This window comes from Centroberyx gerrardi, chromosome 6 (genome assembly GCF_048128805.1).
Source record: "Centroberyx gerrardi isolate f3 chromosome 6, fCenGer3.hap1.cur.20231027, whole genome shotgun sequence".
NCBI lineage: Eukaryota > Metazoa > Chordata > Actinopteri > Beryciformes > Berycidae > Centroberyx > Centroberyx gerrardi.
This window is the reverse complement of record NC_136002.1, coordinates 20,665,501-20,685,118: the sequence shown is the minus strand read 5'-3', so window position 1 is coordinate 20,685,118 and position 19,618 is coordinate 20,665,501. Positions and strand designations below refer to the sequence as shown.

At 43.0% G+C, this 19,618-nt stretch overlaps 1 protein-coding gene across 3 annotated transcripts; it reads right to left on the bottom strand.

Annotated features, from left to right (window-relative positions):
• Positions 1-16: 16 nt before the first annotated feature.
• col26a1 (collagen, type XXVI, alpha 1) lies at positions 17-18,510 on the bottom strand. 3 transcript variants are annotated; one of them, XR_011785612.1, is made up of 15 exons: positions 18,057-18,510; positions 17,578-17,700; positions 16,792-16,895; positions 8,142-8,203; positions 7,775-7,940; positions 7,091-7,189; positions 6,751-6,879; positions 2,883-2,966; positions 2,544-2,596; positions 2,364-2,426; positions 1,879-1,914; positions 1,698-1,742; positions 1,529-1,613; positions 826-1,434; positions 17-668 (listed from the first exon to the last, which is right to left on the bottom strand). XR_011785612.1 is itself a non-coding variant. In XM_071927890.1 (14 exons), the coding sequence occupies exons 1-14, from the start codon at positions 18,224-18,226 to the stop codon at positions 1,301-1,303; spliced, it is 1,353 nt and encodes a 450-aa protein (XP_071783991.1). In that variant the 5' UTR covers positions 18,227-18,510; the 3' UTR covers positions 17-1,300. The 3 variants fall into 3 exon arrangements, 2 of the variants coding, with proteins under 2 accessions (XP_071783991.1, XP_071783992.1); XM_071927890.1 differs by having other exon boundaries at positions 17-1,434; XM_071927891.1 differs by having other exon boundaries at positions 17-1,434; positions 7,817-7,940.
• Positions 18,511-19,618: the final 1,108 nt, after the last annotated feature.

The following is a 19,618-nucleotide window of genomic DNA, read 5'->3' as shown; positions in this document are numbered from 1 at the left end:
GTATTTTAATCTCATTTTAACAATAGACACAGATACATATCCACTGAGTACAACGTCTTACAAATGAAACAACAACAAAGCAACACAACTTTTACACAACTGAACAATATTTAGTTTAGTATAAAAGATAATGAAACATGCAGGTGACACATCAATCATGTATCTTGCCCTTAAGACAGCAATCCTTATTACACTGAAATATAACATGTATTTAAAAGGTACATCAGCAGACTCAACCCTGTATAACTATGATAAGTTAGTAGAGACTGTAGGAACAACCAAAGATACAGGCAGGTTCACCTCTTTCCAGCTGATGATGGTTAACATATGAACGTCTTCAAAAAACAAAGATTGTAGCAGACAAGGTCATGCTTTTTTCCTGAGAGGAACCGTTTAGCCTCTCTCAGACCTATTATACAATAATCATATTGGGTTGGATACAAATCTCAGAGGCAGTTATGATGAAGTGAATGTAATCCTGTCAGGTTTAGCGCTCCGTCAGCCGGTCGCGTGAAGACGCACCGCAGCCAAGCGGGGTCGGCGGGGCCGGGCCAGAACACGATTGTTTCAGCATCTCTTCCTTCCCTCTCCAGATGCGCACCGCTCTCCAGATGCTATTCATTTCACCTAACTTATTTTAAGCAGATATTCTTGGCAGCTTGTCATGTCTTACCTCAGTTTTAACAAGGCAGAGCGCAGAGAGAGAAAGAAGAGGAGAAAGGAAGGAATGTGTTTGACAGGCTAACATGAGATGAACCCCGAGGTTGTCCAAGAACGTGTTTGACACTAAATAGTGTGTTTTGGGTCCGGCTCTCAGGAACTCACATCATAGCCTAGAGAGCTTCACAAGAGCAGCCAGGGAAGCTGATGTGTTTTATCTGAGGAAAGAAAGATGTCAAATCCCTCATAACAGTTTATGAGATTATATTTCATCGTACAATATCACATAAGTGCTGCTACTAAAGTTATGTAGACAAAGATTATGCAGCAATAGGGTCAAAAAGGCTGTGTAGCCATTCATGTCGACGTATTTGAGTGGATGAAATGCATGTCAACAAAGAGCTTCATTTTAAGTAACTACAGTTTTACCACTGTACTTCTGGCAAAAGTAAAAGACAATATAGACAGATAGATTCTAATCATAATAATATGAGAATGATGAGAAAAAAAGATATGAACAAATTATGAGAATTGCACGTCCAGTCAAGCAAATTTGCAAAGGATTTATCCCTTTCACACACTTATACACATGCACGCACATACACACACACACACACACACACAAAATTAGACTAGGCTTTTAAGAGGGAGCCCGTCTTTGTCTCTCCCCCAGTGTTAGAGAAGGGTTTTCAGCGGGCTGCAGGCGCTTGATCTTAATAGAAGAGAAAGACAGGGGGTCCGAAAGACTGCCGAATCCTGAGCCCTCCGGGTTCTCTGTGTCGAGACATGGGAGACAGGAAAACAATTATCCAAAAATACTCTTCTTTAAAATCCTGCACCCTCCTCCCATCTCTGTCTCTCTCCTCACCGTGGATGCCGATCATGTGCTCCAGGATCAGGACCCTCTCGGCCAGGATCTTCAGCGCCTCCCTGAGCTGCTGCACGGCTTCGCCCTGAACGACACACTCACGTTTACTCTGGGACATTTTTCAACTTCAGCTCAGGGGGGAAAAGACACTAATGCCATATTCTCTTACCTCAGACAAGCCCTCTCCTGGGTCTCCCTTTGGCCCAGGTGGTCCCTGTGAACACAGAGCGAAATAATCATGTCACCTGCACTGTGTGTGTGTGTGTGTGTGTGTGTGTGTGTGTGTGTGTATGTGTGTGTGTGTGTGTGTGTGTGTGTGTGCGTGTGGAACAGAACAACCTTATACTTACAGGTAGACCCTGCTCGCCCATCACACCTGGAGGCCCCTGGTAGAGGTAGAAAATAGAGACCTAATTTAGGACCCATGCACTCACACACATGAGCATACACACAGTTCACCCGGCTTGCATTCTTTATCCCCTGCGCTAATCTGCCACTTCACCAGTTCTCCAAACTTAAATCATGCTAGTAGAGGAAGGGGGATCAGGTTTAAAGTCAGAGGCCCACTAGAGAGCCGACTACAGAGGGGACCTGACATGGCTGCCTTGATTAGTGCGGCCTGGCCTTGGACGGGAGAGAGGAGGATTAGTCATGGCTTGGAGCAAGTCTTTGAAGAGAGGCTTGTACACCTTTAATGTGTTTAAGATCCTGTGACAGCTAGGGACCGTTTACAAAACGTAGAACAAAAAGCATTTTGATCAGTTCGTCAGAATCAAACGTATTCAGCCCACTAATCCAACAATGAAGACGTTTTTTTTTTTTAAAGCAGCCTCACCCTTTCTCCTGCCTCTCCTTTAGCCCCGGGATCCCCAGCTTTGCCTTGGAGGCCTCCCTCGCCCTCAAGATGGAAGAAGATATGTTAGTGATGCCACTCACAGTTTGCTCATATTTTCATATTTATGTAATCAACTGTCATTGAAATCGGACAAGTCCAAACAGAGTGACGGATACTCACGTCTCGCCCAGTGAGACCTGGAATCCCTGGAGGTCCTGCTGGTCCTGGAGGGCCTGTGACATCACCAAAATCATCCACAAGAGGAGGGGGATAAGTCAAAATGTTAAAATATGGCTATGGCTATTGTGCGGTATCTAAATTCAATCCAGTTCAATTCAACCCAGTTCAAAAACTTTATTGTCCTGTGAGGGAGATTTGGCAGGTTTTACAATAAAAACACATAATAAAAACCCAATAAACACAATAATGTCACGCCTGACATACTGTATGCACTTTTTTTTCATGAACTGTTGGACTGAAGACCTGTTTTCCCAGAGGGACCTGGGGCTCATATTTTACCTGAGGGGCCTACAGGGCCTGACGGACCAGGAGGGCCTGGAACGACCTCAGGAGCAGGCAGAGCGGGGCGGAGCGGGTTCTCCTCTGGGACAAACACACACCAAAGTTTTAATCACAAGTTTTGTTCAAGCTTTGCACAAATAAATAACTGAGAAAGTAATGATTGAGATTAAAAGAAAAGAAAAGGAAAGAAAAGAAAAGAAAAGAAAAGAAAAGAAAGGAAAAAGAGAACGGAAAGGGAAAATGAAAAACAAAATAAAAGTCAAGAAACACGCTGTGGGTTGCCAAGATGACTCAGTTGTCCAGTGCACTTTTCTGGAAATACACATAATTCCCTCATTTCCTGCTTATCTTCAGCGTTCACTATCTCCCCAAAACAGAAATGAATACTTACAGAGGATGAATGGCCCACTCAAAAAAGAGAAAATCCTATCTCAACTGTTATACATGAAAGTCAATTACAATATATATATTGGCAGGCTTGTGTTGAATACAACTTGAACCCTGAATTTACAATTTAAACGTCCCATATTATTCAGTTTTCATGATTTTGTTTTAAAATATACTCTGGCTCAGGATAAGAACAATGTTCTTCATAATGTTTTGCAAATAAATATAGTTTAGTTATAGATTAATTGAAATTATTAAAGTGAAGTCTTCACAGGCAGAACAGTCACAATCCTGGACCCTGATTGGCCGGCCACAGCAGCTCCTCTAATTCAAATGAGGTAAACCTGCTGAGTCGAGGCTTTCCAGTTCAAATGCTGCAAACTGGACTGATTGGAAGAATTTTAGTAATTATTTAGTGAAGGGAGACAATCAGGACCAAGTCCAGTTCTGATGTGTTTACTGGAGTTCATAAGAAATGCTTGTAAAAAGGGATGTTTTGAAAATGCAATAACTTTAACCTCTCAAACAAAATCTAATTTTATCAATGTCTTCATTAAACATATATACATATATACATATACTGTATATGCATATGGCAGGGACAGCTGAAATATAGTATATAGTAATATAAATATATATTTAAGTAGTTAAAGTTAAAGGCATATATATATATATAGAGCAATAGAGAGAGAAATTAGAATTCCTATAATATGGGCCCATTAAATCGTCCTTATCCTATAAATGGTATTTCATTAAGGCGACTACAGCCCCTAACCATTGCTTGGCATCATAAACAGGATGGAAATCTATGCTCACTGCCGGAAAAATGGGTTTAACACTGACACTCCCAAGCACACACACACACACACACACACACACACACACCCTCTCTCCCCTGACTGCTGAGCAGAAAGCAGGTGACAGTAGTGGGGGCTATTTCCCACAGCTTATTAAAACCTGACTGAGGTCCAGTGAAAAATGTGTTATATAGCCAGAAGTGGATTTACTGAGTTTTACAGAAACCGTTCCCCCATATTTCTCCCCACCTGCTTATCTTATTTCAACGAAATTTGAGGCATTACGTTTCCCAGAGCTTATTATTAAGATCTGAATGGAGCCATATTAAGAATTTTAAATTTTTTACAAGGTTATTAGTCATCTCACTGGGGGTAAGATGATTGTTGAAACTAGGGGTTCACTTATTCCAGCTATTGACCTGAGGTGGTCAGATTGATTTTCATCCATCTCAAAGGGTTAAAGATCCAGTGCAATGAGAATTGCATTTCCCAATTTTATGGTATAGTTTAACAAACGACCTGTTAATGTAAAGTTACCAAATTATTATAGCTGGCAGTATTGTGGAAATTTGACTTGGAAACATCCGTTGAGAAATTCTCCCTCTGGTTATCAACAGAATCAAACATTTAGAATTACAGTCTACTTCCTGGTGTAAATGACATCATACAGCCAGGTTTTAATGAATGCTCTGATTGGCTGACAGTATGCATACTTAATCAGGTGTCCCATAGTCTGTCAGACAATAGCCTCCATTGTCACTGAGTGCTGAAGTTGTAACACTGGGTATTTGTTCCCCAAAGATAGAAATATTGGCCTGCAGTGGATGGCACAATGATAGGGAAGGTTCAGCTCTCACTTCTCACTCAGTCCTACAGGCTTTGTACCATCTAAAAGAATTATGCTCCTGTTAGAAATCAATATTAATCTTTTCCTGACTGAGTTAAAATCATTGCACTGGGTCTTAAAGAGCAGGTAAAATAATATGAACCTTCTCCCAGATCTGACTTCAGACCTCAGGCTCAGGTCAGAGTTCAGACATCAAGGGTTAATCAGCCTATAGAGGTTCATGGACAGTCAACCATAGGGATTAAATCTGCTGTGTGAGGGTGACAGACAGGAACAACTGGTCAATCTGAAATGTCTTCTTTGCTGCATGTCGGTGTACAAATGATATCGTATCTTAGGGAACATGCGAGAGGTAAAAGTTGTGCTTTTTCCTCAGTGTTGTTTTGAGTATGTTTGTAAGTATAAGTTTGGTTTAAATCCAAGCTACACTTCTCCTTCCTATCCACTTTAACATAAACCCAGAGTCAGTCTTCTTCCCCTGTGTTGAAACAGCGCTGTTACATTAAAGCTGCAGTCCACAAAAAAAAGGGGTCTAGAAGAAGCAGAGTTCCCTCTGGAACTAATTTTCTAACGTTACAGTCTCCCCCTGCCTGGCTCCCTCCCCAGGAAAGTCTACATGAGTGGCAGACTATCTCCTCCCCTGTTCCTAACCAGCCCATTTTGGCTCCGAGCCGCTGCCCATTCCCCCAACGCAGACTGTTGTGCTGACAGCTTACAAATTAGGCCTGATTTACAGCCAGTTGGCCCCCCTCGGCTTACATGGTCCCACAGACCCAAATCTACATAGTTCCAGACCCGCAGACACAGTCCCGGGCTCAGAAAGGCAGAGCCAGCCAACAGCCTAATCGGAGCCAGCAGTCCTCATGAGGTAATGATTATGGTATGGACATCTACTGCCTCCCTGTGGTGAAACCTGGGTACTGGATGTGAGAGCTGCAATATTGTATATGGACCTTTCCTCCTATTAATTGCAAAAGATGAACCTCAGAAAGATTTCAAAGTTGCAAACATATTAATTACACAATGACAAGTAAAACTAATATTTTCATGTTCACCATATAAGTTTAAACCCTCTTGTCTACAGACCTGTGAACCTGAGGAGGAGCAGACAAAGAAATGAAGTTGTATTAAATTGGATAAGATGAATAAAAATAGCGCTGTACATATTTCTAATTAATTTGAGCTTTTTAAAACCCCCAAGCTAATCTTGTGATTTATACCATGCGATTCAACTCCATTGTTGGTGTTGGTGATAAATGAGGTTACAGTAAACAGTGGCCCAGCAGTGGCACAGCACAAGGAAACAATTAACTAAATCCAAGCCAGCCCTTGTCTGAAAAAAATAACAACAACAATACTTTCTCCTCGACTAATTTAATTCCTTCAGTAAAAGCTAAAGACAAATACTGCTCACTTAAACACTTGCTAATAGCTACGCTCTAGTTCATGTACTTCCACCTGTGCCCCTTCTGAGCCATTTTCCATAAAAACCCACTTGGCCAGAGTTCCTGTTATGTCTGACAAGATGATTGCAAAGGGACAAGAGAACAATAGGATAAACTTATGCATGAGATGGAGGTGGTGGGCGTTTGAAGCTGGTGAAGGGAGTGACTCATCGTAAAAATGGACGTGTGGTTTTGGCATCTTTTCAAACCATTCAAAAACTGAATGCTTGAATTGTTTTAAAATTGTGCCTGGGTCAGAATCCTACCATGTGTGTGTGCTCTCTATTATGTTTCTATTATGCTCTCATTTAAGTTTGTCTGGGACCAGGACAATCTGGCACAGATTTTAGGATGGAATTAATTATTTTGAGGTGGTATGGTCGACTCACCTTGCTTGTCTACTTGAAAAACGTCTCCCCTCAGTCTGGTAGAAGAGGAGCCGGGCCCTGGAGGACCAGGAGGACCAGGAGGGCCGGGGAGACCCGCTTGCCCTGGTGAACCTCTCTCCCCCCTCGGTCCTGAGCATCAAGGAAACATATGAAATATACTATTACAGTGATATAAACATATGTTTAATGAAGTACTTTGGTAAAGGTCAATTTCTACAGTTATGAATTATCGATTTATTATGTGTTTTCAGGTGTCTAACAAGTCCCAATAACCACAATAAATCCTAAACATTCTCAAGTCAGCAGTTAGGACTAGAAGAAGGTCTTGTTGATGTTTTACCCAGGGGTCCAGGCAGACCGGCTCCCCCAGCCGGTCCTGCAGGTCCGGCAGAACCAGGAAGCCCTGGTGATCCGACGGGCCCTGGAGGACCTCTTCCTCCTGATAGAGAGTCAGTCACATTCAGGTCATCAAGTGTAGAGGTAAAGGAGTAGTTCACCCCAAAATGACAATTCAGTCATTATCTACTCATCCCCATGTCAGTCAAAACTCCACTGAAGTTTGTAGGACCACCAAACACACACAGTGAGTTAGACAACTATTAAAGTCAGCAAACTATTGAAGTTAAAGTGTCCCTCTGTTCCCAGCTCCAAAAAAAAAGCATAAAATGTTCACTGAATTTCTCCAAATAGCTTGAGCAGCATAATCCAAGTGTTTTGTAGCCAAACAATTGCACTGAGGTCCAAAAGTCCAATATTTATCTCATTATTAGGAAATAATGTGGTAAATATTGGACTTTTGGACCTCAGTGCAATTGTTTGGTTGCAAAACACTTGGATTCATCACCAAACTTAAGGTTACAGGGGCTAAATCCCTGTGTGTTTTATGGTCCTACGAACATCAATGGAGTTTTGACTGACATGGGTGAGATTAGAAACTGAACTATTCCTTTAATCATCTCTGAATGCCGAAACTAAAACTGTACATTTGTATGCAAGAATCTGCTCCTCTACATGTGCACTGCACCTTCAGAAAGCTTAGTGTGATGTGGGTTTGAGTGGGTGACACCTGGCGGCAGGTATGACGGGGGTCCTATGGGAGTGGGCTGGGGTGCGTCCACCTCATTGTCCGTCGAGCCCTCCGGTAAACTGACTATCGGTAGGGAGGAACCCGCCTCCTCTAGCAGCTTGATCTGGAACAAGAGCAGGAGATTTCAGACACATCTGCACACCGCTAAGCACAAAGTAATCTGTGAACTGATGGATGCAAGCTGTGAACAATCAACTTATTCCCAGTTTCCCACTTGGAGGAATGGCTTGCAATGGTTCTCTAGGATACATATAAAACATACACAGCCTATGCGTTCATGCTTGGACAGTGGGCATGTCTTTACCTTGGATTCAATGGCATTTATTCTGCTGTTCATGTCAGTGAAGCCAGTGCAGTTCATGCACTCTGTAAAAGGGGAGAGAGAGAGAGAGAGAGAGAGAGAGAGAGAGAAAAGACAAAGATGATGCTAGATTGCAGATTACAGACAGCCATACACACTGCTTGAAATAGAGGAGAGACAGAAACAGAAAGAGAGAAAGAAAAAGACAGAAGGAGATTCTGTCTTTTTCTTTCTCTCTTTCTCTGTCTGTCTCTCCTCTCTCTCTTTCATTCCTATTTCTTTTTCCCTCCTGGCACCATCACTAGTATCTCTCTATCACACAGCGCAGGTCAAGCCAAGATATACAAGAACAATGCCCACTAAACCATACCCAAGAATTTATTAGCAATTCCTCCTTAAATCATGTCACTCACTCACAGAATAAATATTATTAGATCTCTCTTCCCATCCTCTCTCCTTCTCTCCCTCTTTCTCTCTCTCTCTCTCTCTCACACACACACACACACACACACACCCAAACACACACCTGCTCGTCTCCTGACTCTGCATGTTTTCTGTCTGTCTGCCCACTTGCAATGATATACCCAGACACTAGGAACACATCCTCCTCCAGATACCAATGCCATTACCATTATCTATGTGTTGCACATGGAAACGCGTACACACACACACACACACACAGGCTCAAACACAAACACACAAGCTCCATTCACTGGCATCTTCCAGTGTATGCCAGTATCTTTCCATATTGTTTTGCTCTATTTGGTCATCTCTTTCACAAATGAAGCCGAAGCTAGTTTCGCTAACACAGATAATCACTTCCCTAGCTGTATAATCTTGGCAGCTTTACATAAGCTATAAGCCAAAACACAGAATAGCACTGTTTCAGAGAGGAACCCCATATTTATTCTAAATATGAGCCGTTCTCTGGTCTAGAGGCTCGTGGCTCGTAAGTGGCCTGGAATGTCAGCTGTCAGTTTCACAGACGGGAACCACCCACATTGCGGTCATAGCGAGGATACCTAGAACCAGAAACAACTGGTACTCATAAATAACTAACGTAACAACAAAAATGACCCAAAAGGCTCTGGTCTGCCTAAAATCCTCGTCTCTGACCACGGCACAGTGGGTTCTAACGGCAGCCACTGAGGTTTCTGCTCCACTGAAATAGGACAGGATGCGTGTGTGTGTGTCTGAGTGTGTGTGAGTGTGTGTATCCAGTCCAGTGGTGTCTCTGGCTGCGTGGGTGTGGTTTCTCAATGCCTCGATTCACCCTCGGTCCTCCCTGGAGAACATCCACAAACGGAAACAACAATCAACAGCTCAACCCGAAACACATTCCTCTGGATTCATCAGCCCAAATACTGAGCGCTGCTTCACTGCTGAGGCCAAAATGACCCTACATGAGTTGTTTGTTGTGACTTGCTGCACTGAGGTTTTTCTTTAACGGCTACACCAAGGACATCAAAGCCCCACACAGTACAACAGCAAGACTGTGGCTAACCAATGTGCTGCATAATGTGAGAGGACTGATGAGATGATATGTCTCTTTTTCCTCCACAGACTTAAAAGGGAAATTCCACCCTCGGACACTCTTGCACTGCTATATATGATCATATATCTGTGATGCTCAGTGTATTATTTTGAGATGAAGTGTTGTAATTTACGTTTTTTGGTGTATCCACTTTCCCTCAACATTTTGACAACCCCCAGACAACTCCCAGCCTCAACTTGTTGCATTCAGTATGTGTAGGTGGAGAGAGCAACAGTGATAATGATAATTACTTACTCAAAACAATTTTGAGGCTACTGTCGGTGGAGAAATTGGTACCTCTGATGGATTTCCGCTCCTCAGACCTGGGAGTGAGGTTTGGCGCACCCTTCCTCCTAATGAGCCAACTAGTCCAATCTTCATCTCCTGGCCACCGAGACCCAGGAATAAGCCTGGGATCTTATTATGTCATAAACACGGACCACAGGAAAACACCAGAGCTGAGTCAATATACCGTAAACGTGAACCAGAGGAAAACAACAGAGTTTTCTAGAGGAGGCAGGCGGGATTTCCGTTTTTGGAGTTGGAATTTAATTACATTGGGTTAGAAAGCCAAACTTCCGTTGTGTGAGAGCTGATGCAATGTTTAGAATGGGACCGCAGTCTATACAGTCTGTTTGGATCCATAATTACACCATGGCAACATGAAGACATGGTTATTTTTCTTGGATTGTACTCGGCTCATGGGAAAGGTTCAGAATCATGTTGTCGTTAGTGGGAAGCCAAATAAACAGAAAGTATTGGGAACTTTTTTCTGCTCCAAAGGGAACGGGATTCATGTTTTTGCCCAGTGATTCAAATATTCAAATATTATGACTTGTTTGATATGGATGAGAATGCGCTGTATGTGAAAATGAAACCAAGATTTTTGGTATTATAGCAGCATGGAATACTCTTACTTTGTATTTCAAGAAAATACATGGCAGAGGCAGAGTTACAACACAACTGAAAGAAAATCTGATTGACTCAAAATGACCACAGACACAATTGTTTCATTACAGAAAATACAATTAATAAACATATCAGATTGCTGGGTAATGCACCATGCAATTGGATTACACGCACATACATTTCATGAGTTGAGAACAAAGCTGACATTATTCATATGCGATAAGTACCACTGTTGAGTCCGCCGATGAATACAGAGAGACAAGAAAGCAAATTTGCTGTTTGGATCTAAATCAAACTCCCTCCAGGCAAAGCACATACTGCCAGATTAGACCTCTTGGAAGATACAACTCTTCATTTAATGATCACAAAGAACAAAAAACAAGGACATATTTCACCTTAGCAAACTACAAACATGCCGACTCCATTAATGAATCATCCCTACCATTATTCTGTGATTTACAGTACAGGACAGTACAGGATATTTTGGCAAGACTGAGTCAGACTGTGGGCACAGTCAGTTGAGACAGTAAGTTTTCTACATTAGACCTGGACATAGATCATAGAAATCACTCTTTCTCTTTCTAGCTCCTTTTTGCACACGTGCACAGACACACAGACACACACACACACACACACACACACACACACACACACACAAACCTCAACCACAAAACAAACCATGACGCACACAGCTGGGGACAGTAATTTTCATAGGCACTAAATACTTGCTCTGTCTGTATGTGTGAGGAGGAAGGAAGGATGATGTATTGAAACATCTCCTTGGACCATCTTAAGAGTGTCTGTCACATCCCCAAGATACACAGAGAACTGTGTGCTCAATGTGTGTGTGTGTGTGTGTGTGTGTGTGTGTGTGTGTGTGTGTGTAATCCACAGACAGCCTCTCAGAACTGGCTGTATCCCAGGAGCCTGTTGTGTGTCGGCCCTGGCCAGCAAGTGGTCAGCTATTGCTGGCATGAAGAACAGCTGGCACAGAACACACACACACACACACACACACACACACACACAAACACTCACTAAATCACACACCCACTTTGACTGCTGTGGTTAGTAGAGGGCGGCGAACAGAACTAAAAGCATTTTTTTGCAAACCAAGATGCCCAGTAGTCCACAGCGGGGCCATTTAGCATTTTTCACCATTATGCCAGCTGACAGGCCACACACACCAGTTCCCTAAATTAAGGCTGTGAAATGCTTTACTAGTAAGGAATACTTGACAAATAATGTAATTTCACATTAAACTCAGTGAATGGTGCCATCATTTAGAAGATTTAGAAGATTGCGGAAAGAGAGACGGTCAATAAGTAAATAATGAACTTCGCAGCCACAAAGAGAGACAGTTATTCATCAAACTTTCCTCCTGCTGCTACTCAGCGGGCGGCGTCCAAATACAATGAGATGATGATTCTCCCCCTTACTGAGAATGCACCTAATTTCTCTGTCGTTCTCTCATGCACCCAGAATGCAGCCACTCATCCCAACACCGTGCGCAGTCCGACCCTTCAGCCAAGACAACAAACTGTTCTGGGCCGAAACACGAGCAACACAATAGTCGCTATAGAGATGGATGGCCTTCCTGCATGGCGCACAGACATACAGTCATCGTCATGCTATGATGAGGGGATGCTGTGTGAATTTCGGTGAGGAGAGAGACAAATGCATGGTGACTGGCTGAAATAAGGTCAACATTTTTGAGGTTCAAATGATTTTGCGGTGGTGTCCGATGAAATGGAGAGAGTGGGAAAGGGTGGAGACGTTGGAGAGAGAGAAAGAGAGACAGGCACTGACAGACAGACACACACACACACACACACACAGGCAGGCAGAGATCCCGGCCTGTCTAGACGGACAGACAGCAGAAACGTACGCCAACTGTTGCAGGTGACAACTGAAAGACAGATAGACGGGACCAAAGAACTGGCAGACAGAAAGACTGAAGGGACAAAAAGGGAATAAAGTTGCGGAGAAGACGGGAAGACCCAACAAGAAGAAGGTGGTGAAAGAAATGAAAAACCACAGAAGGAGCACGGACAGAGCGCCATCCATCAGCCGGGACAGACGCAGGAGCGGGAACAGCTGAGCCGTCCCAAAGCTCCCGACGGGTCAAAGGGTGCTGTCTGACCTATATTTGAGCACAAGCAGGGATGTGTAACAGAGACATCAGTCATACCCTCGCACTGTTAACGGCTGCGGTCTCAAAGAGCACATGTGGGATGGGATACCGTTCTGTTTTATCACTTTGCTCCAAGGAGAGGAGAGAGGGAGATCTGAAGGAGGTAGGGAGTGAGATAAGTGGAAAGAAGCGAGGAATAGGAAAGATTAAGAGCCCAGCAGTGGTAGTCATAACAAAGAAAAAGCAAGGGCAAGGCAAGGGCAAAAGAGTAAAGGCGACAAGGAAGATGAGAGGAGAAGATGGAAAGAAACCTGGATTAAAAGGCCGTGGGGAAGAAAGCGTATATAGCAATTACTATGGATGAAAAAGTGAAATTGGGGGCAGGAAGAAATAAAAAGTAAAGAAATTGAATGATATAATATTCTGGATAATCCCTCCAACAATGGAATTTAACACACTTCCCTCTCTTCCTCCTTATCCAGCGACTCTAAGCTGCAGAGGGGAAACAGTGACTTGACTTCGCAGCTGTAGCATTAACTCGTGAACGCGTTTTGACACGCTAATCACTTAGCCACCTTTTCACTTTGTCACCGAAACGCCGCATTAACTTCACCGAAACGACATCCTGTGCGAGCATGCAGTCGGCATTAAACTTTATTAAACTTCTTTTCCTGAGCTTCCGCGCGAGATCAAAGGTCACCGCTCCCGTCAGACTACCACCGAGGGAGGTCCTGGCACTAATTCTTTTTAGATTAGGCCCCCCCCCATACACAGACATTACCCACAATCCCTCCTGATGATATGATCGTTGTGCGCAGATAGGCATTTTTTTGTGGGGGGGTTGCTGCTGCTTGGGACGGAGCGGGAGAGAGGGGGCAGGGGCCAACGGCAGGGAAATTACTAACACATTTCTCCCAAATGTGTTCCATTCCGTCATGTGTTAGCACAACTCCGCTGAAAGTAAATTGTAAATCTTGTGTTGCACTGTACACAGCCAGCGCAAACCAGACCAGTGCGCTTGTTCTGTCAAAAAATATATATATACGGGTCAGAGTGTCAACAAAATATATTCAGAAAACACCCACTTTCCATCAAGGGGAACACATAAAAATTCAGGCTTTGCAACGATATAGTTATGTGGCCACACGCTCCAAGATATTCCAGAGTATTATACTTATAAGGTTATAACCTAAAACCAAAAGCTAATTCTGACTGTGTTAAGGGTGTCACACTAAATCAAAACATAGAAAACATGACTCAGACCTCTTCGAAGACCAAAATAGTGAAAAAATCTATTCCAAGTCGTCCTCTTATTTGGCCATTTTCTATGTTTATTTGACAAGGAATGATGGTAACAAAATAAGACAAAGTACAAAAATAGAGTGTCATGTAGAAAAGGTGTCAGGGTGAAGAAGATGAAACAAGAAGAGAGCGTGTAGAGAGGAAAGGGACAAGCGTCTCTTCTATTGACGACACAGACTAGACTCCGACTCTAGTCTCCTTTATGTGTCCTCCCTCTGCATCTCCGAGGATCTTAGAGGCCTCTGAAGTGCAGCCAGAATCCCATCAAACCAAAACCAGAGGTGATGTCATCTTCGGCGGGTAAGGCTGTCTTCTCTCCCCTCTGATAAAACAGCTGCCTCAAAGCCCCTTTGAAGCAGTTTTCGGCTGCTACACGGAGCTGCATGTACAGATTGGCTGGGTGACACAAAGTCGAGGAAACACACACACACACACACACACACACACACACACACACACACACACACACACACGAACACACGTACACACACACAGAATGCTACCATTAACGAAAACCCTACTTTGCATCAAAATCAAGATTGGCACGCTTTTCGAGACACAAATTATACCTATTTTCAGACTGGAGAGAGTTTTCAGTGGAGAATGCTGCAGCTGAATTCTTTGCATTCTTTTTTTTAAAAAAAATTTTTTAACTGTACCAAATGTAATCTGCGTCAGAAGAAGAAACCAGTCATTGTTTCAGTACCACAGCATGATCATGTCTCAAGTAATAAAAGCCTGATCTGAGCGCGGTCACGTATGTTACAGAGACCTGGTGGAAGAGTGTCATGCTCATTAATCTCAGTGGGGCCACTTTCCCACAGAACCGGCTCTCCGCTGCCCGGGCAGCCTGCAGCAGCTGGAGCCGTCTGGGACAGAAACAGCTAAGCTCTCCACACACACATCTGACAGAGGGCAGAGCGCACTCCTCCGCCCTCCTCACACTTGTATTTCTCTCTTTCTCTCTTTCTTTCTTTGTTTGTCTGTCTGTCTGTCTGTCTGTCTTTCTTTCTTTCAGTTGTTCACCCCTCCTCCTCTCTATTTCATCTATCTCTCCCTCTGCCAGTTCTAACACCTTGTCTCTTGTGCACTAGTCCTCCATTCCTTCCATCAGTGTCCTCTGTTTCTGTAACTCGCCCATGCTGACCCCTGCCAGCTCTCCCTCCGTCCCTCCTCCGCCCCTCGGTGTGAAGCAGACTGTTAGTGACATCAGCCTCGGTCTGTAAGGTCTCCTTACTGAGTAGAACCTGGCCTTCTGTCCCTCCATATGGAGCCGATTTTCCTTGTGCTCCAGCCATCAGAATGTGCAAATACATTTCAGCAAACGTTAAATAAACAGCCAGATTGCTTCTTCACACTCCTGCAACCACTTTGCTCTCAAATGATCCGTAATCTCTGGCATTACCGACTCGGCGGATATGGCTATGTGTTAATCTTCATGTGGAATAATATACTGTATATGGGTGGGCAAATAATGGTTTCAAAAGGCTTTGTAATAATGTCTAAGTTTATTCCATTAGTATTAATGCGTGTTTTCTTAACTCTTGGTAAATCTTGGCTATCCAAGTGCAACAATGTATAATTTTGCAAAATGGAACAAGGTGTGGTAATTATGACCAATAAACACCACGCTCTCATTGAGGTAACTGTTAATCTTGGACAAACTTGGACAGGGCATGCCAGTGTTTTCAGTGACACGCTAATTGCTGCATTGCCCACCCAAAAAAATCTACCAAGCTGTTGGGCGTGATAGAAATGAATAATTTGACTTTGAAATTAAATATTTAACAAACAGTTCAAATAACTGTGCACTTCTAACAACTGTATCTTAGCAAGTGCAGCACAGTTCAACTTGCTGGCTTATCGAGCGTCCTTATACATTCCTCCATACTGTATGTTCCTGAAATTCCATATGTGAAAGCATGTTTGTCAGTGTGGTGGCGAGCAAGTGTGTATATATATAAATGTAGAAAACAGCAGAGTTAGACTTCCATCCATCCTCCCACTCTGGTGGCTCGACCCTGGCTGAAAATGCTGGTCTTTACTGGGCTCGGAGTCTGCGGTCTGTGGTATCCAGGAGCAGCACTCCCCATCACCAAAACCCCGACTGCCTCCCACTTTACAAGCCTCTCTACTGGACCTTTCTCCAGCTTTTTTTTTTCATTCATTCATTTGACTCTACTATCCACGATGATATTCGGAGAGACAGACAAAACTGCCTCGGTGCTGTCAATGGTTAACAGAGTAGTGTTTGTCTGTGAGCACACATACAGAGAGAGAGAGAGAGGAAGAGAGAGAGAGAGAGAGAGAGAGAGAGAGAGAGAGAGAGAGAGAGAATCTAATCCTCCTTCCAGGCACTAAAGCTGTAAAGGAATAGGTACAAAACCACAGAGCACAGCATCCCTTTCAACTGTTGTTTTACTGCAGTCCGCGTTCCCAAAACGTAATCTAAAACATGCTTTCGATCTTAATTCAACACAACTTTACAGTCTTATCAAGGGGCCAATTGCTGCACAGTAGCACGATTAGCCATCTACCCAACTACACACCATCAAACAAAAAAAAAGGCACTGATGTGGGTAAAGCTGCCTGGCACCACTAAAAAGACACAGATGCGTCCAGGCAAAACACACAGTCTTTATTCCAGTCCTTGAGAGAATTAAACACAGACCACATTCCCTTCTACAATGCCCTTCGTCCAATTCTTGAGAAAAGCAGCATCAGGCAAAGTGAGAGAAGGCAAAAGTAAATAAGGCAGCAGAGGAGATACTCACCTTCACGACACTCTTCTCCCACAAACCCCGGGCAGCATCTCCACTCCAGAGCAGTCACCTGCCTGTAGGCAACCTTATAGGACGGCCTGACCAGGGTCCTGTAACTGAAATACAGAGCACGGTCACTAACTACAGGGACACAAACACACAGAAACACTCAGAACGAGGTGTGACCAAGGCAACTTTGTTCGAGTCCCAAGTCAGTCTCAAGTCTTGAGGCACAAGTCTCAAGTCAAGTCATGAGTCTAAATGTAGTCAAGTCAAGTCAGAACAAAGCAAGAGTCCAGTATCAATTTAATGTCTTAAAGAAAACAAAATATCTAGGACTTTTCAATGCAATATAATTTCAGTAAAAACTTGGTAAGAGCATCATGAGTTTGATTTCAATAAACAGTTTCAACGTCAATAAATTCAATCTTTCCATGCAAATTCAGAAAATAGAAGTTAAATTCAGTTGTCTGGTGGAAAAAATCTCATAACTTTCAATCTCAGTAATTTACACAAACACAAGATCTTTAGTCAAGAGTTTAGAAACCTTTTCATGTCATCAAAGTCAAGTCCCAAGTCACCAGAACCCAAGTCAAACCTCAAGTATTCTCCTCATGCATCAAGTCAAGTCTCAAGCAATTAAAACTGTGACTCTAGTCCACAGACACATTCAGCTGCCATTCTACATGACTGATTCTGAACAGCAAAATTGTATCAGCAACCCAGTTCAAGCGCAGTAGAGTTGGTCTAGAAGACCTGCTGGGTAAATAGCAGCAGTGGTGAGGAGTTTGATGTTACCTGATGAGTTTGGCGCAGGGTCCGGGCCAGCGGCAGCCCTGGAACACTCTCTGGACTGTAGTTTCTGTCCCGTTGTGCACCTGGCAGGTCACTGTCCTGGAAACAGTGTACTGACACCAGTTCCTAATAAACCCAATGAGAGAAACCAAGCAGTAATTAGTGCCAGCTATGTGAGAGAAATCATGCATAGCCAGTGCTTGTATGGAAGGGATCGTACTGACTAAGACATATATATGAATAAAACAAGACACCAACCAGTGCTGTGTGAAATAGATAAAAAAGTACTTTGTGATTATAGTACACTTTGATACCATGGACACCTATAAGCTGTGATCCAGTGTCCAAATACTCCACCTTCAAACAGTGAGTTGTAACCCTCACCAACAAATCCGTTGTTGCTCATGACAGCAAAAAGACAGAATTTAGATTTTTACATTTGAAGTGAAAAGTCTACATCTCCAGTATGCAAATATGCTCACCTGAGTTGGGTACGGGACCCGGTACCCGGCGGTCCGGTGCTGCCGCTCTGTTCCGATTTGATGCGCTGCAGAGTAACTCCTGGAAAGTGATAAATAAAGCCTGTTCCTATCGACAGGCTGATTAAACATATCCACACGCACAGCGCGTATAAGAGCGATATTGCCATCATTTCCCTCTGATTTATTCCTGGTGGAGATATCCGTAGATATTCAAGAACTCTGAGTCTTAAGTGAAATCCGGGAGTGATAAATCCTGCTATGACAGATCTATCTGAGGTGGAATAGAGTGGGAAAGCCTAAGAAAATCCCACTGTTAACGCTAAAGAGTTGGTCATTTTGTCTCCCAGATAAGAAACAAACTGGTCCACTTAAGATCCCAAAATGAATGTCACACAGCCCCTTCCTATAGAATAATGCGGTTTTCTGACGTTTGACATCCTGCCGAGGACTGAGGAGTCAAATATCCACTCTGCGTAAAAAGCGCACTGAGTTTCAGGGCTGAAGACGGAGTGCGTAAAAGCGCATCTGGCTCCTAACGAAAAACCGGTATAATATTCCTATAGGGACTTACAGTGTAAACGTGGTGGTCAATAGTGAGTTTATAGTGACCTTATTGAACTTTATGGTATTGTCTATCTCATATGGTAGGCTATCACTATAATATTCCCATAGACGCTTAAAGCGTTTATGTGGCACTCAAGAGTGAGTTTATTGAACTTATAACAATTTATTGTATTTTATCTGCTATGGTAACTATAACATTCATATAATACCCAATAGACACTTATAGTTTTGTTGTGATATTTGTATAGTAGCTACCCTTCTAAATTTTTATTATAGGTCATTAATTTCCATAGAAGCCTATGCACAATAACTAATAAGCAAAACAAAGATAATACACGACAGAAAGGTCCTAATGTTCTTGTTTACAAGATCAGCATCTTTAAATCACCTGGTAGAATAAGATTTAGCTCAGTTTCACGAGGGCCCTATTTATGTTTTCATCACTATGCTCTCATATCGATTAACTTTTAGTCTTTTGAAGACTAAACTATAGCCTCTGGGATTCAGCATGGCTTTGCCAACTACAAATCTCCAAATGCGTATGCCTTAATTCAATAGATAGATACCTAGGTAGAAGTGCAACGGGATTAGGCTAAAGGATTAAATAATGACAGCATATTTATATAGAAATTACTTTAATGAAACGTGGGCCAACCAAGTTATATTTCTCTTTCTGTGACTGTGTAGCCTGGGGTTCCCAAACTTTGTCATGTAAAAAAAAACCAATCAGATACACAGTAGACCGCACAGACCCATTTGATAAGGTCAGTCTCACAGGTGTGATTAGATGTGAGGTTATGCAGAATTACAAAACTGTATAGCCTATACTCTAGGTGGGAAGGTAACAGTGGGGAGAGGAAAACTAGACGTCATGAACAAATCATCATTTTATACATTCTCTCACGATGGTAACATCTTTTGAGATAGGGGGGAAATATTTATTTTGCTAGGGACCCGCTGATTGGCCCCACTCCTCACTTTGGGAACCACTGGCTGAC